General features: G+C 37.9%; 2 protein-coding genes across 2 annotated transcripts in view; one reads left to right on the top strand and one right to left on the bottom strand.

Moving 5' to 3' along the window:
• Positions 1–7,337, bottom strand: part of iqgap1 (IQ motif containing GTPase activating protein 1) — a 31,937-nt gene extending 24,600 nt beyond the window's left edge. Inside the window, exons 1-2 of the mRNA XM_008337107.3 lie at positions 6,960–7,337; positions 5,054–5,156 (exon numbers count right to left, since the gene is read on the bottom strand). Of these exons, the coding sequence (XP_008335329.1) occupies positions 5,054–5,156; positions 6,960–7,005 (149 nt within the window). The 5' untranslated portion in view covers positions 7,006–7,337. The remainder of the gene's footprint in view (positions 1–5,053; positions 5,157–6,959) is intronic.
• A 2,115-nt stretch (positions 7,338–9,452) lies between these two features.
• cartl (cocaine- and amphetamine-regulated transcript-like) lies at positions 9,453–10,858 on the top strand. Its single transcript, XM_017030718.2, has 3 exons — positions 9,453–9,724; positions 10,083–10,157; positions 10,514–10,858. The coding sequence occupies exons 1-3, from the start codon at positions 9,587–9,589 to the stop codon at positions 10,619–10,621; spliced, it is 321 nt and encodes a 106-aa protein (XP_016886207.1). The 5' UTR covers positions 9,453–9,586; the 3' UTR covers positions 10,622–10,858.
• Positions 10,859–18,597: the final 7,739 nt, after the last annotated feature.

Raw genomic sequence — 18,597 nt, forward strand, 5'->3', positions numbered from 1 at the left:
TTCATTGTTCTACTTACAGCAACAACAGGCCAAGGCCTGCTATTACATAATCCTCAAGGAGGCAGCACCAGCAGCAGATGTTTAAAAACAGGAAATTACAGCAAACTGCCCAAAGCTTTAGAGGCAGGAGAAGAGAAGGAACTGGTTTTACAGTTCAGGTTAGAGCTAAAAACATACTTTACTTAACTTAAGTTGCGATGACAGTGAAGACACCGATTAAATTTAATGGCTTTCACTACTTGCCTTAAGCATTGTGTGTTTTTAATGGTGTACATAACACCAGTGTTTTTAACATAGACCGCAGCCTATCATTAATATCTGCACAATGAACAAATGTAAAGGAAAAGTTTTATTTCTGTGGCGGTCAGGTGACAGACAGGAAACTAGAAAGAGAAGTGTTCTGACATAACAGCTGGCAACAGCAGGTGTGGCAGGTTAAAGACAAAACTAAGAGAAACATGTAAAAGATCACTGTATTCTGAAAAATATTCTGTGACAACAGTGTTGACACTGTGACACCATACTTAATACATGACAACAATCTGCAGTCTGCAGCAAATGATTGATTTTCTTTGGAAGAACAAAACAAAGTACTGACAGTGAGATAAAGTTTATCACAGGATTTGTTGACTGTTGCACATAAACTTTACAGTCTTATCTGAACTCGTAAATTGGATAAAAACAGGGTGGGGTTTTTAGATGACCACCCAATGGCTTTAGAATCCTTCGGAAAACTGGTCAAACAACAACAACAGCGTCATGACAATAGTCTGTGGATACAATAGTTATATTTAATAACCTACAAACCTACGACCACTGGTACGAACCTTGTTGGTGTAAAAGCAAACTCTCTAATAACTAGGTTTATGAACCAAAATAAAAAAGAATAAAATATAAAACAACCTTAGAAAAAAACAAACAATTATAACAGTGTCTCATGTCTACGAGGACAAGAGCCATCTCTCAGGGTAAATTCTCGTCATACTTCACCATGTAGGTAAGAGACACATTCTAGTTTCTCTGCTGTCCTTCCCTCTACACGTTTAATCCACATCAGCACAAACACAAACACACAGAACAGCTGTGGAGAAAGGACGAGTTCTGCCATCATCAGCTGGTTTGAGGTGAACTCAGACATCACTGTAGCCACACTGTTAACACTTTAAATCAAACAAGATATTTGGAAATGTTGGGGGTTTTAGGAACTCACTTGAAGGCCCATGAAGTTATCAAATAAAATAAATAATTCAACACACTTAATTGACCATATGTATGAGTGTGGATAACTGTTGACCCTGAGCTGTGCCGAGTGTCCTTACCTGACGACACCAACCCATTAAGAACCATCTGATTCTGATCCCTTTCTTGATGACCTTTTTTCCCCACATACTGTTTCTTTGGTATGAACAGCAATCAAGTAAAGACGACTTGTTTGCTTTGACTTAAATAATCTTCATGAACAGGTACAGAGATATCAGATCACAGCACAGCCAGGATGAAAACTGACTCTGATGCACTCAGTGACTATAATGACATGAAATGTGAAGAGCCATTAGTTTTTCACCTCACATGACTGCTGACATGAACTGCTCTCAAATGTAAATGAGAATTTTGCCTAAGCTATGAAGGACTGTGAATGTACCTTGTTTGTCTTTCTATGTGGCCCTAGGTTGGACCGACTAATTGTTCAGGGTTGACTTCTGGGAGTAGCTGCAGTTTCCACTGGAAGCTCTGAGGAAGTAAGCAGTAGATAGAATACATGCAGATAAAAATAACTGGACTCGTCTCTGTCACGTATAAAAACGATATTATGTCACTGTTTCTTTCTAAAACGTTTTGCCCAATTTACACCAAACAACAATTCAACATCTCTGACTGTGACTGACCGATGGCTTCTTCAACAAAAGCTTAACACAAGCCACCATGTTAGCAGATAAAACCCTTCTCTGTCTGCTCTGTTATCATCATCACTGAGAGGAGGGGAGGGAGAAGGGGGAGGAGGGATGAAGAAAACCACAGCTGGCCATGAGAAGACTATCAGCAATGTTCGAAGAAAAAAGGGCTAGAAGTTAAGCAACAGATGGAAGGAGGACAGTACAGGCTGCACCACTGCAGATCACATCTGCAGCAGATGCAGCAATGTGACATGTAGCAGTGATAAATCATGGTATTTTACCACTGAGCTTTTTCTTCAAAACATTTATTACAGGGCCATGAATAGTTTAGCCCAAGCTAGAAAACAACTCCCACAGAGTTGGTGCTGCAGGAGGACGGAGGAGGAGGAGGAGGAGAAACATAATCACTTAAACACACTCAAATGAGGTCCCTGCTCAAGTTTGTACCAAACAGATACACAATTCAAAACAGGACAGACACCAAACTATGTTTTTCTTGTTGACTTATTGAGATCTCTAGGTCTGTAGTGCACAAACAGATGCTGTACTGATGCTGCAGGTGAAGGGTTATGTAAGAAACACTACAGTTTTTGTCTAGATGTTTTTTGTTTGTTTTTTTAATTATCTGCAAAGGTTCTAATAGTACATTTCAGAGAATCGATGATAAGGTTGGTCCTATTTAAAACTTGCAGCACAGTGTAGTATGAGAAGTGTTTGTTCCACCTCATGTGCTAAATGCAATAGACACCTCAGAAAATGTGCATGAAGCCTAAGGAGAAACTACAATTCACAATCTGTAGTTTGGTATATTACATTTTAGAATTTATAAAGAGGTAAAAATGACAAGCTGAGATTTCACTGACTACCCTTAATTTATTGAACGTAACCTCAACATATTCCAGAGGTCATGGGACGCAGGCAAGAAATGAAAAGTGTCATAGAAATAAATGTTTAAAATGCCTGTGGATTTTGGTCATAAATGAAGCTTTAGATTCAGTTTTAGTAAGCAGTAGGACTTTTCAGACGAGTCATCATATATATAACCATCGCTCACAATTAAAGGTTAAGATAATTACTAAATTACTGACTATAATTGTTAGTTAACTACTTGAAATTGGGCAAACATGTCTGGGAATAGGTCTTATAACTAAAACTAAAATCAACACATTTTAATTATGATATTTAACTATTTTTCAAAAACGGTTCCACCGAGTGAACGACAGAAAACATGCTTGGTTCTGTTTCTTTGCACCAACACACTGTAAGAGCTGTACATCTATGATTCTATGCTGTCATGCAATCAAATTAGCATGGAATCCTATTCCTCTGTGGAATTAAAACATTTCACCTACGCCCAAATACAAACACGGCACACACTGTGAAAGCATGTGCAGAGTGAGTGATTTACAGACAGTAATGCTTCACCGCACAGAGTGAGGACGACAGGAAGTGACAATGACGAATATGAAGTCTTTACCGACATCAGGTCTTGACATCTCAACAAGAAACATACAACTTATCTTAAAAAAAATTATCAGCTTCAATATGTCAAAGTCTGAAATACAGAGCCAGGCGTTAGCAGAGAGAGTTTGAGTCATTTCACGCCTTGAACTCTTGACAGTTTCTCTACCATTATTATGGGACCACATTTGCTTAGCAGCTAAATATAAGATAGAGTAAAGAAGCATGATTTGATGATGTCAGCGGCATGGCTACAGAGTGATGGTTTATTGGTGACTTGTCCTGCCACAGGTGTGGCAAACTTGACACACGTTAAACTTTTAAATTAAAACTAACAAAAAGCTGTTATCACTTTTTGCTAAGCCAACAGTACAAGGGGTCAGTGCACATTCAAATACAGTGAGATAAAATCCATGGCAAACAAATGAAACTAGGAATATGAAAATAAGACGTCATATCACACGGTGACAACCTCGCCAGCACCGAAGTCCAAAGTGGCCTTGAACACACGTTCAACAGTAGGAATGTGTGTAACAGTGCCACAACACATTCCTGTATAAAAGCCACAAGGCATGCAGGTACACTTTCACACCCTGCTGAGTACCTGTCAGTGTCATTCCCGTCATACCACTCTGCATCTAAACACACACACTCACACTGTGTTCCTCAACCAAGTGCTCTCCTGCAGACACTGCTGTTCCTTCACATGTTTCTCAGCCCACCTGAAACTCAAACACTTGCCAGAGGTAAAGTTGAAACTGTGCGGTTTGGCAGCAGGCTGCGTTGGGAATCTGAGGGAAGTTGTAGTTACAAGTCCATTGTATAAGTGTCACAGTTGAGCGTTAGGGTTTGGGAACAAAACTCATTCCCATAAAAAGTTGGTACTCAGTCTCACAATGTAATTTCCTTGATACTATATTTATTAGGCAGAAAGGACAGGTGCTGTGATAGATAGACTAGTGGATCTACTAGTCTTTAATCTCAAACAAAAGGCACACTCTAAATATGTGCAACAGAATCACTTAAAACAAATGGATCTGGTGCTATAGGCAGCTAATCCATGCTACACCACATTCCAAAATGTCGCTACAACAGGAGGCGGGAAAAAAAAGGAGGAGGAAACACAAACTGGGTACAGATGCAACATAATCTAAAAAAAAACAAAAACGTAAAAAATAAAGTGTAAATGAAAAGGAGACAAAAACGCAAACACGATGACTTGACACAACCACATCTCTATGACAGTGTAAAGACTTCACAGCAACCAAGACTTGCACTGAAACTTGTCACTATGACAACCATATGGTTTCTGTAGCAACAGTGCGACACAGTAAAATCAACAAGGTATGAGTCACTTCCTGTGCCGTACACAATTCTTCCTCTTTTAAGTCAGTGAGTCTGTGGCAGGGTTGACTCTAGAGGGGCAGAACGATACATGAGCCACAGAAGTACTGCGCACTGCGCATGTACAGATGTATACATATAGATACACACACATACACACACGTAATAGTAGGGTTAACCCTGAGGAAGCCACTGTGCAGTGCTTCAAAGTGACAAACCTAATGCGACGCCATCATTCAGTAGAACATCCAGTAAAAAACAGTATTTGTGCTTTAAAATACCACCAGAACCATCATGTACATGGACCATGAGACCTAAATACTGCGATCCCAGTAGGAATAAATGCCTCATACCTTTTGGCCTCCTCCAAATGACACAAGTACTCGTAGGCCATGTTCTGCTGTCGCCTCTCGTCCATCTCCTCCGCTGTGAGCCGCTCCACTCCATCCAGGACAGCTGGAGACCCAGGTGTACAGAAGAGGATATTTTTTAACAACACAGAAAGTCAAAGCAGAGAAGAAAATAGGATTTTTCTGTATTCACACAAAAAGGAGTACAAATGACTATTAATGGATATTCCATTACTTTGCTCTGGTTTCCCAAAATAGAAGCACATGCAGTTGACTTATAAAGAAAAGACAAAAAATTCCATCAGCCCAACCCGGCGTTCCCAAATTTCCAGACACTGAGTTGCCTCATGAAGTAAAACCACCCTCATTCATTGGGCATGTGTGGGGCAGACCTTACATACAGGCCCAAGGCTGTCAAAGATTATAATAAAAATGTTTTTATTCATTCACTGAAAACAAAACCCACCATGCAGGGGGATTGTGGGTCATTTCCCCTGAGATTACAAAGATTGAAGTCATGATTCTGCCTGCAGAGTAATGCGGGAAGTTTCCCCCAAATTATGGTTAGGGGGATGGGGACAGGATGAGGGTGTGTAACACAAAGAGGCCCCTATTTGTGCTTCTGTCACAAATCAGGTGGGAGATTTGAGTGTGTGTGGACAAAGGCAAGAGGAGGAGGAGGAGGAGGAGGAGCAGGTAAATCCTGATTTGACCAAAACAGAGATGCTATACTCTGGAGTCAGACTATAGACTGCTCTAGAAAGATAATGTAAAAACTTCCAACATTCATTATTATTCATTATCTGCTGCACAGACAACCAGTCACAATCACTATGACCATTTATTTATCACCATTTTAGGGCACACACTGGTGGCCTATAATTTAATCATAGTTGGCCAATTATAAACTTGCTAAAATAATAGCAAATTCTAAATTTTAAAAAATCTGATAGAAAAATAATTAAATTATTTGCCTAGGCTAATGTAGTAGGTAACAAAATAATTTATTTGTGAGCAAAGAATTAACCAAAATACAAAAGGTAGCTGTAAGTTTAGTTAAAATAAGCACAAAAAACTGCTATCTCACAGTTGAGGAAAAAAGAGTGAATAGAGTGAATGGAGCAATGACCAACGTTTGTTAGAAGTTGAACAATGCATATCTTTACGTTAGCCAAATTTAACCAAAAAAAATCAGCAGAAACACCTGCATAAAAACTGCTGAATGTTCCATTAAGGTTAGAACATTAAAAATAAATGGCTAAAATGTATCCTAAATTTAAGACTACACTGGATGCCAATGAAATAAGAAAGATAGTAAATAAATGCTTCCATATCTAGTGGATCTAGTGTGGAAAATTTATTTGAATGAAATTAGACTTGGCCACAAAGGAGTTCACTAACCACAGCAGTCCCCTGAGCCATACTTTGGACATCGCTAATTGAAGCTAAGCTGGTCCAGGTTTACTCGTCATTATACAGTATGATTCCGTTTGAAGAAGTTGTGAAATTCTTGATTGCACATCCACTTTTTAATAGTATAACTGACACAACACATTTAAATGTTTTAAAGTGTCCGCTGTTCTTTTTTGGTTTGTCTCTGTACGGCTCCGCCAAGGATGTTTATTTTTATTTATATATATATGTAGTAAACACGTTTAGACACAGTTGTAGAAAAGTTGTGAGGTCCGTTGCAGCAGGCCTCCCTCTCTTTTCTCTTCCTCACTCTCTGCGATGCATTAGTATAAAAACGCGGAAGTCATAATTCGTCTCTACCCATGCTGTCAGAGCTCAAACCTGGGCTTTTCTAACGTCCTGCACCTGGTCTCACACTCTGCCTGGTCCGAGACTGCTCTGCCTGGTCTGACTGGCTCTTTAAGGCCAGGTGAGAAGTCAAAAAGTCTGAACTTACAGCCATATCTAGGTCGGTATCCGTCCGTTTCTTCTGAAGTTGACATGCTGCCGTGTCTCCGCTCTCCTTCTCTGAACAAACTTTGAGCACAGTCCCAGTCTGTGTGCTCCCAAACTTCCTGGAGCTGAAGAAGAAAAAAAATCCCGCTGAAAACTAACAGAAACCCGAGCAGGAGCTCCCGGCCCTCCTGTTCCTCCTCTGCACAGTTGAGTTGAGCGTTTTTTCTTCAAACCTCACTGATGTCACTGGGTGTGTTCTTCCTAATCCTGAACTATGCATTTAAGGAAACGCAGCTCTGCAACTTTACAGACGACACAGCCATGAGCTGCGCCCCCTGCTGCCTACCCCCGACAGCTACAAGAGGAGGAGAGGCCTATAAATTCAAAGAAACCCGAACTCAGTCACCAGAACATTAAAAAATAAAAAATAAAACATTTTTACCTTTAATGTTAATGTTAACGGACAGTTAACCGAAGACAGCTAAGCACCGGAGCGTGTTATTACGTCATCTCCCCATGAAGAATAATGTCAACTCGTAGTCGAGAACATAATTAGTCTTAGTGGTAAAACCTTGGTTTTTTTGTTTTTATATAAAATCTAAAATATAAAACGTTATGCATGATAATCAGAACAAACTTCTCTCAGTTTTAAATACATGTTTGGCTACTCTGTAACAATTTCATCAAAATTCAGTGAAAAATAAAAATGTAAAAGATTTAGTTTTAGTATAGTATAACTTCATGGGCTAATCCAGAGATCATTCATTCATCAATAAAAGTGATCCCAGTGATCAAACATGGCTTCCTCTGTAGGAAAGTCCAGATTTTTTTAAATGACCCTTCTTAAGTAATCAAAACAAAGAACACACTCTTTTAAGTGCACACTCATAAAAGCAGAAAGTAAAAAAAAAACTACAAATCCAATGCCTCCACCTATGAATATATATATTATCCAAACTGAAAGTAAATATTTATTATGAGGTCTTTGGATTGGCGTCATTACCTCACAGAAATATAATGGCTGATCAAGCTGTAAATCAAGATTAGAATCCCCGTATAAAGGCTTTGGGTGAAGTTTACAGGTTCAATGGGAAGAAAATATAGAAAACTCTTATTTAGATGTTATCGGTACAAAGCAGACTTGTCCCAGACATCTTTAAATATCTCTGTTTTTATGTGTAAATTAAAAAAAGATTTTAATGATGGATAAGGAGTAAAATGTTACATGTAACTACAACAGCCTGTTAGGTGATCTGATACATTGTATGTGACATTTTGTTCTTTTTAGTTACAGTATATTCATACTATTAAGAAATTGTACCAGTCTGACACATCCATTGGTCAAACATTAGGTGCTGTTTCACACAGCTCATTAAAAGTATTTTTCTAATTACTAAAAATTGCTGCTTTGTTGAAGTTACGGTATAGGATTTAGCCTTAGAGTCATGAACTTGTTGTTAAATATTCCTCACTCATACAGGAGGATATCTAGTATTTAGACTTAACTGAAAGATAGATAAAGATTATAGTTTGCCCACCATGGGCTAATTTTAATACATGCTGGTGAAACATAGTGGCTTTCCAAGTGAAGACTTACCCTGAAACAACAAATCCTAATGTTGAGTAAATAAACCAAGAGGCTTCACATAAATTATTTATTTATGTTCCTTTTTAAAACTAAAATAGACACCACAAAGGGTTAATGGCTGTAAATGCTCTGTATCACACGAGTCAATTAACCAAGAAGTAGGTAAAAGGCAACGAGCTTCCATTGTACATCAGGATAATCTAACCAGTCAGGACTGGACATTTATATTTACAGCTTTACCAAAATCTTTCTTCTGATCCTAACCCCCAGCTGATGCTACATTTAGCCTTACTGAACGCCACTTTGTCCACTGATCGACTTTGAACATGATTGGTCCCTCATCTCAAATATCAGATAAATGAATTCCCATCGAATACCTTCACACGGATATCCCTGCAGCACACCGAAGGGAAACCCGGTGGCCTCGGAGATTATAGTTGTAAAACGGCTAATTGACAATATAAACAGTTAACAAGCTGCTACAACGCTACCTCGTCTCATAGTAAATTGGCAGGTTTGATGATGATTAATCGATTTTTGCAGTACGTTTCCAAAAACAAATCCAAAATCATCCATTATAATTCCTCTCAAAATCATTTATCTGAGGCTCGTCATGTCTTATACCCAATTAATAAATACTTCGAAGTGATGCAGTTACAAACAGCGACGCTTAAGTATTAGAAACAAATATCCTGTACCATATACAGGTAAAGTACCTGCATGGCTGGCATCACGTGAACAACCATATGAGAGAACATATACGTTGACGTAGCTCCACTCACCATAAATCTCTCTTAACTCCGGTGGCATTAAAGCAGCTGTCCATCTGACCCAAACTCTGCTTCTCTGTCCTGCAGCGGCCGCTCGGGCGGGGCTTCCACACCATATAAGAGCAGAAAGTCCATCGACTGTTAGGAGACTCTTCTGTGACCGGCTGCGACCCACTGCTTGTTCAGGCCGTAGTCACTGCATCCGAAAACTTCCTTCCTCCTTCATTCTCCTTCTCTTCTTCCTCTTCTATATCCATCGGGACCAGCACCATGGACAGCTCCGGGCTGCTCCGGGGGCTGCTCTTCCTCGGCCTGCTCTCCGTCCTGTGTCACGGCCAGGCGTCCCAGGAAGTGTCTGCTGAGGACTTTACTGTGGACAAACCCGAACCAGCCGCAGACAGAGACCTGGTCAGTATCTAAATGAAGACAACTTGAAGTGTCACAGCGATTTTTATCCCTAGAGCTACAAGGTCCCATTTTCTAAAGTTAAAAATAAAACCTTTTACTCATTTGGTTACCTGTTAGAGTTTGTTGTATTTTGATCATACAGTTCCTAAATTATTATAATGAATAACCAGAATGTTATTATTTCAAGTTGTTATGTTATGTCTTTGAACTCAGCTTTCATTAATCATAGATTTTGCTTTGATATGCAAGAAATCGTTAACACTAATCGGATGTTATGATGGTAATTTGTAAATGGAGTTGTTGATTTATTTAATGATGTTATGATGGTAATTTGTAAATGGACTTGTTTGTTGAGCAGATTGATGCATTGGAGACTCTGCTGGGCAGGATGCATAATCGGATTTCCTACGAGAAAAGAGGAAGTATCCCCCTGGTAACTGCACTTTATTCCCTTAAACTACTGAATACACCTTTACAGAGAGTATATTATAGATGTATAGCCTTTGTTGTACATCACTTTGAGGCTTTTTTTAATTAAACCATTGGTAGAAGAAAACATGTTGCTAATTAAAAGATAACAGGATAATGCCATCAACAGCCTTTCTCTGAGGGTAATTAAAAAGTAACTGCTGCTCAACCCTAACTGGCTTTTACAAGTTAGTTTCAATTGACATAGTATGTACTGTATGTCTGCCATAGCTAGATGTGTTTGAGTGGTCATCATGTCTAAGACTGTGCCATATAAGTACAGAGCATTTACCATTTCTGTTGCCTTTCGTTCTCCCTCAGTGTGGAATGGGTGACCGCTGTGCCATGAAGTATGGGCCGCGCATCGGGAAGCTCTGTGACTGTGGAAGAGGAGCCAACTGCAACTCTTACTTACTCAAGTGCATCTGACTTTTCACTTTTCATTTGACACTCAACCTTATTTTAGCAGGACCAAAAAAAACCCCAAAAACCAACTGTCATCTTACGGCGGAGTCTTGAGTCATGATTCAAAGATCTCATTAATGTCTAGCCGATGCTTTAGAAGGTTATAGGATATGCATGGAGTTTTGTATCCCTGAATGCCTCTGTGTCTTTCTTCAGCATGTAAAGTCTAATATTAAATAAACAGATTTGTTCACACATTGATTTGTGATTTTATTCATTGTATGGATGAAGTTATAGGAATACATCAAATCTGATATGACCTTAAATACAGTGACTCATTTGAACCACTTTTACACGTTTGTGTTTAAGTGCTAAAAAATATTTTTGTTTGTTATTTTTTGTTGTTGCTGTACTTTTTCATTATCTGTTACTTTGTACTTTTTATTGTCTCTGTTAAACAGAATGTGCACCCAGCTAGAACCACTGCATGTGTGCAAACAACAGCTTTAATGGTGACAAAAGAGGATTATGAGAGACCTGTTCACATCTGTCAACAAACTAAATGATTTTTCAATGTTATTAAATAGACTTAGCTGTGCAGGTTCTGTCTGTGGAGACAGTAGCTCCATAACGTAGTTTGACAACTATGTATATTATATTTGTGTCTGTGTTTGTTTTCTGTCAATATAATATATGTTATTTTCATCTTTGGAGAATTAATTCAATAAAATGTTAGAGAAGAGACCAAACAAATGTTGCAGAAAGAAATTGTATAAATAGTAAATAACAAAAGTAGGTCAGTTGGTCTGTTCATAAATGATGACTGTTCAGAACTGTAGGACCCAGACACAGGTGCGACATCAGAGCTAGGCTGTCTTAAAGAACTGTTAATGCAGCAGTACACTGAAGATGTTCTACTACTTTTTGTGGCCAGTAAACTGTTCTTTGCTGTGGTCAGCACTGGAGCTGCAAGTCTTACAGACCAAACAAATAGATTAGGGAATTAGGAAGTTCCATTACTGGTTGCTAACAGAACACATTTCAAGCTGTGGTGGGGGAAAAACAACAAACAAACGCTCTTCTATTATAGATAACACTGGCCATTCGCCCCACAGTACGCCTGATGGACATCAATGAACACTGACGAAAACAGTTGTTTCAGTTCAGTAGGAAATAAATAAATAAGGAATAAGTCAACAAGACCCCAAAATATCCTAATACTAGTGAATGCAAAGCATATATATATAGGATATTTGGTATGTCTACTGTTTAAATATATATATATATATATATATATATATACTGTATATACAGTGTATATATATATATATATATATATACTGTATATACAGTGTATATATATATATATATATATATATACACTGTATATACAGTATATATATATATATATATATATACTGTATATACAGTGTATATATATATATATATATATACTGTATATACAGTGTATATATATATATATATATATATACATATATATATCCCTGAGTCACAGAAGGGTATATATTATTATATATATTATGTATATTTGCACAACTGACAGAGGCACTCTGTCTGCCTGCAGTCCAGATCTGAAGCAGCATGAAAAGGAACACCAGACTATAAACAATGACAACAACAATAATAACAATAACAGTGATAACAATAATAATAATAACAGGCATATGCTTTGAGACGCTTGGCATGCAGCCAGCAGCTACACACTTCTTTATTTTCCCCCGGAGCCTTAATCCGTAGGAACATAAAAGAGTGAAGAGCTCATTTCAAGCTGCTTTTGGCACTGAGGGTAAGATAAGAGACAAACAGCAGGGTGATGTTCCCCTTTGCATAAGGCCCTGGAGCAATTCAGCTGTAATAAAAACAAGTCAATAGTAAATAAAAAGCAGCCTCACTCGTAAAATCTGCTTGGCTCAAGGTTTTTGTTTTTTTGTTTTTGTTTTTTTTGTCTGTTGCAAAAGAGATAGCAATCTCAGGTTACATATTCAATAGAATTACATTTTCTGCACTGCTGAACATGAACCTACGCATCACTTTTTTGCTCCCTTGATTGGATTAACACAAAACACATACTCTGCAGAGTGGAGAATATATCAATGGCTGACCACTGTTTCTTGATCTTTTTTTCTTCAGGTGACGTAGTAACCTATTTTAAATTTTAAAGAATGATTGTGAATTAGTATGTATTAAGGATTACAGTCAGACTGAGATTTGTTGAGCAAATACATCTTGAAATTAAACTTTGATTTAGTTAAGAGTGTGATATACTGTACATCACTGTGTATACAGTACATGGATACTCTCATTCACTAAAATGTATCAACCAAGACCTCACAGAAAGGCATATCTGTGAAATAAACTGTGGAGTTATGTTCTGCATTTTGGGGAGGAAACGTAATTCCTTCCCAGTTTTGGTCAAACGTTTGTGTAAGAGTAAGCAGAAAAGTGTTGTGAAGTCAGGAAACTGACCCAGTGAGTTCACTTTCACAATATCACGCTGAGGTAGTGTTTGCCAACATCGGTCATCCCCAGGCACATGAACTGATGCATTAGCAGAAGTGTGTTAAAATGATGGGAGTTGTTTTGATCAGGATCAACAGAAAACAAGTCCAGTGAGTGAATATCCTAACAGAGACAAGAGCCATACAGGTGTCAGACAAATTCAGACTCACTTCCTTTACTTGTTCTGTGTCTCTGTGAGGACATGCGTTGTTGTACGAATTCCTTTTTCACGGCTGCCTTGTTTCACATAGCTTGTTAAAGTCAGAACCTGAACTCACATTCTTCACTACGTGTCTCACCAGGCTGCTCCCTCCTGCAGGTTTTCCTCAGCCTTAGATTTGTTCACCTCGCCTCAGTTGCCTCAGTCTTTACTTGACTTTTTGTTTGTTTGTTTGTTTTTTGCCTTGCTTATATAATTTTTATTATTATTTTAACCTCTACACCACTACATAAACCACTATAAAATTTTAATTGAAGATAATGCGACTTTTAAAAATGTATTGAAATGCATGTTTCATTGTGGATTTTGCAGTGTATGTTTAATGAAAGTACTTGATGACATGAATGAGACAACACAATGGAGAGCACCTGTTGGTAGTTGATTTACGATTGATTGATCAATTTATTGATTAACTCACTAATTGTTGTATTTCTACAGGCACCAAAAGGTTTTAATATGACAATGATTTTAATCACATTGATCAAAATAAGGAGCTTTGCATGTACACTGTATTAGATGTTAAAGTATATTGTATTCATGTTTTGTTTTCATAATACTTTAAAAATTGTGTGCTGGTGTACCAGTACTACCCTACCTAAAATACCTGTGTCTATTGATGTTGGATGACGGACTCCTTGACATGATTCTCTATTACTGTTCCATCTACATTTGCAATCATTTCTCTTGTTTGTTTGTGTCCTGTTTTGCACCATGTTACACTGTGATCGGCATCAACTTCCTGGTTTTAGAACCAGTACCTTAAGGTAAATAAAGAACGTTTAGAAAATATCAGACTTCATTTCCCATAACATCTAGAGTAGGTATTGATTCTCTTTGTCACATCTTCCGGACAGACGACACATTTCTGTTTCCCAAGGGATGAGAAGATATATGGAGCAATTACTGCTTTATTACAGCATTTATAACCTGTTTAATGTGAGGATCATCAGAGCGACCCCGACCCCAGGGGACATGTTTGGATGAATGGTCAGCTGTTAACCTTTGACCCTCTCATCCAATAGACCCAACTGCTCTTCCCCTCTGCTCTGACTGGTTTTGTGTAAAATAAACTCTAAAATATAACTTTAGTGTCACTTTCTTTCATAAATTCTTCAAATTGAAATGTAAACATACTGTATTAACTGTGACTTAAGGTGGCGCTCCATAAGCTGCTGTTTGACTGTGGGAATGTCTTGTGTTGTCATGTAGTGTTTTAACCCAATCCAAATAGTTAACAGCCATTCAATGTGTTTGTGGCCAGACAGCTATAACATAGAAAACAATTTAATATCACTCAGAAACTAATTGAATTTTTAAGTGATAAGCTTCTGTTTATATTGTGAGGGGATGAGTGCAGCACCAGTGAACCAGAGGCTACATGCAGCAAACTAATTATTTTATAATAAAAACAACACTTATCTGAAAACAAACCATTGGAAGCTTTTTTAGGATTAATATTTTATCAGAATTTTAATGTTCAAGCTGTGGACTGCAGTGAGGAAATTTACTTGTTTTTCAAAAGAAATTTGCATTAGGAAATAAATAAAACATGATGACTCAGATAGAAAACAGAAAATAAACAATGGATGTTGACAAAAAAAAGGTAATGAGTTCACACTGTGTCAGACTATTACAGACTTGTGTATATAAATATAGAGTAGAACTATATATAAAGTATAAAATGGTCAACAAGAGGAATTTAATGAAATTAAATTACCAAAGAAATTACATTAGATTATATTCAGATTTTTATTCCAGACATAGCTGTAGGAATTAATTATAAAAACAAAACAAAATGTTTTTACCAGTTACCAACTCATGGGCCAAGAATTTAAACAAGCACGTATAGCTCCCTCTTCAGGAATGTGAGGGGACACCACACTCACCAAACAATTCTTGCAGTCTACCTTTAACGCCTTAGTAAAGAACATGGTGAAGGCTAATAGTTCATATATAACCAACTCTAATGGCACGTTTCACTCACATAAACCAGGTATGTTTTAAATACCGTTAAAAAATATGATGAGTGGAAATGGATCAACTGTCAATAATACATTAGAATATCATCATACAACATTATTACATACAACATACATCTGTTGAACCTTGCACATGATCAAACTGAACCACTATACATACTGTAAAACACTTACAACCAAACACTTCTGCAGTTAATGTTAACGCCTCAGACATTCTGTGAGCTTATGAAGAGGATCAGTCATGTTTGTCCCTGGGCATGTTGTGTAACTGAGTTGTGTGTCTTTAATATGAAGGTCGCGGCAGTGAACAGCACTGTGGTAATCCATTAGGCTTGAATGTAGCTCAAATATTACATTTTGGATACGTGTGCTTGTGGACGAGTGCACAACCACATCAGAGCAGCCCACAGGAATGGAGATGAGATTACTCCCAAGTGGGCTGCTCCGAGTGCAAACATTTTTATTGGGATGCCAATAACCAGGAGGGAGAGGCAGAGGACAGCTCTGTTCACCACTGGCATCACAATAGAGGGGGTAATGTGATCCTACAGGTAGAACACAAAGGCCTGGACTCTCTGCACTAGAACTCTGAAGTCACCAGTAAAAACGTGTTAAGAAATAAAACATAAACAACTGTGTTTTTACTGACACGGGAATCAGTTCCCAGTAATATATATTAGTCTCTTAAAAAATAAAATTAGAAATAAAAACACTGGGCAATCTGAGCTGACTAGACTGTGTACAAATGTCACATCTTCATACATTCAATCCACGTATTTATGTGACGCAGCAAATAAATGTATTTGGGACAGAATATTTTTATGACTCAATTGGCCTGATCAAAACTGTCAAATAACCAAGGGCTAAATGCACTTCCTGTGGTGTCTGTAATGTATATATATATACGATTTTCCTTTTTTTAAAAATGTATAAATAAATATATATAAGCAACGGTTATTTTTGTTACTTTATTTTTTTTAATTTAGTTGCGCCGTTATTGTTATATCCACAAGATGGCAGTGTTTTTACAAGAATCCTGGCTGTCAGCAGCTTTTCCTCATGCAGTGATGCTTTCTGCCGTTCGCAGGTTCATCTCTGACAAATTGGACGGACGGACGAAAGTACTTCATAAGGTAGTTCTTCCTGAGGTAATCAGATGAGGCGATGTTGCAGTATTAACCTTTGACCTTTAGTCTAAGTTATTGTCTAGTCAACTTGTCAAATATTTTTGGTTTATTCCTCACCTAAATGAAGGACTTGTCATCTATGTGAAGACATTAAATATGACGATTATCATTCACAGACTGTAGGTCAGTGGCACAGGTTTTAGTACAACTTCGCAAACCTTTATGAAACAGGACTATAATTCATCCCCTTTATTTAAAACACTTTCATTCCTTCGAAACCAATTCTCTCGTTTGACAAGGGCAATGAACGAACACACCTGGTGTCACACTATTGCACAAGTAAAGGAAATATTGAAATTGAAATTAATTTGCCCTGCTGTGTCCTTTCTGACAAACTCAGGCCCTGCAGGGGGCGCACCCCAATTTCAGAAACCAATTTTTCAGAGGTCTGTGAGTACTCTTATTTCTGTGTGAATGAGTAAGAGGACGGATGATTCAACATGGCCAAAACATGTCCTGGTTGTGAATGCAGATCATCAGTAAAAATAAATAATGTGCTGTTTGTCTCTATGGCTTAGTATAGCGTTACAAATGCAATGCAACATGAGCAACTACCTCACAAGCACTGCCTTGTCTGTCTAGCCACAGGTAGGTATGAAGAAACAGGAATAAAATCAGACTTCAGTCAATGATAAATGCCCACAGACTTATTCACGACAGTGTTCACAGATCTATAACAACAGATCTATGAACAGTGATGGCCACAGTGGAGGGTGTGTGGGGGTAACTATTGTGGAGTAGAGGTGGGGCGTCAAGAAAATTGAATTTCAATGTCAATAATTCTTCGATGTTTTTGAGGGGAGGGGAACATCCGCTGGCTTGTATTTTCATTTTCACGCTGTTGTATTAAAGACTAAGAATAGAATTGAAGAATAAGTAAACACCTTTTCTTCACAGTCACAGCTACATTCCCACTCTGTCTGCAGCTTCTTCCTACTTTTCCGCTCTTATACATCAGGTTTCTGTGGGCAGAGCTGTTCCCCTAGGTTTAGGTAAAGGCTTATAAAATTAGAAACACACATTGTTTTGGCTGGAACACAGAAACATGATGGTGCAAGACGGCAGCCCTGCCAGGCTCTGATCTAAAATACATACAACGCAAAGGACTGGAGGAAAAACACTCCTGACTTAAAGAATATTCCATATTGAATGTTATTAAGATTTCTACGAAAAAACAAGAAAAAGACATGTCATCAAGAGCTTCTTAAGAAATGTCCGATGTTCAGAATTGCATTCTTGTGTAATACCAAGACCTTAGGTGACTAAAAAGAGGAAATATTCAAAGTAATAAAAATCTGATGCAGCGACAGAGTTTGACCTAGAGACGCTGCCTTTCCGGTTGAATGAATAATGTTTAAAAGCGATGACATTGGGCCATCGGAAATGATGGCCAGGAGGAGGTGTTCTCAGAAAAGTACTGCTCAACTTGGGGGATTAAAAAGGCAGAATGAGACCTCTCGCTATTATCACAGGACGTGACAACAATCACTATTCTGACATTTTCTAAAAAGCTTTTTTGATCCACCGCCGTGGTGTTTGGTAATCTCCCTGGTCTGAATCATTAGGTCTGAAGTGTGATTAAATGTAACAGATTTTCTCTCTCTTCTTTCTTTCTGAAGTTCTAAAGTCAGTAGCTGAACGCTGGTTAATCATTCAACAGCAGCAGGTTCCACCTGGTCACTACTGACCTTTGGGTCTGAACTCATTTCTGTAAATGAGGCATTAGTCTTAGCGCCACTGTCAAATAGAAACACATTATGTTGGATAGAATCCCACAGTGACAAATGTGGTTCATTATAACCTAATAAGTTATCGCTACAACATTAACCAGAAAAAAAGTAATTAGTTTTAAAGGCACTTTTATTAACTTTCACTAGGGCTGAAAATGTTACAGTGAAAAACCCCCCAATATTTTTCCTGTTTGCCACTGTATTGTTTTTGTATGGTCACACGCTGAATACACAGTGAATTACAATGTGTATAGTGACAGAATTATATTAAACAAAAGAGAAACTTTTACTTCAGACCTTCAGTCATCTGATTATTTTTATTTATTTTTTGTCTAATTATATGCAAATTAATCAATATTGAATA

Source organism: Cynoglossus semilaevis, unplaced genomic scaffold (assembly GCF_000523025.1).
Source record: "Cynoglossus semilaevis isolate Cse_v1.0 unplaced genomic scaffold, Cse_v1.0 scaffold1699, whole genome shotgun sequence".
Classification (NCBI taxonomy): Eukaryota; Metazoa; Chordata; class Actinopteri; order Pleuronectiformes; family Cynoglossidae; genus Cynoglossus; species Cynoglossus semilaevis.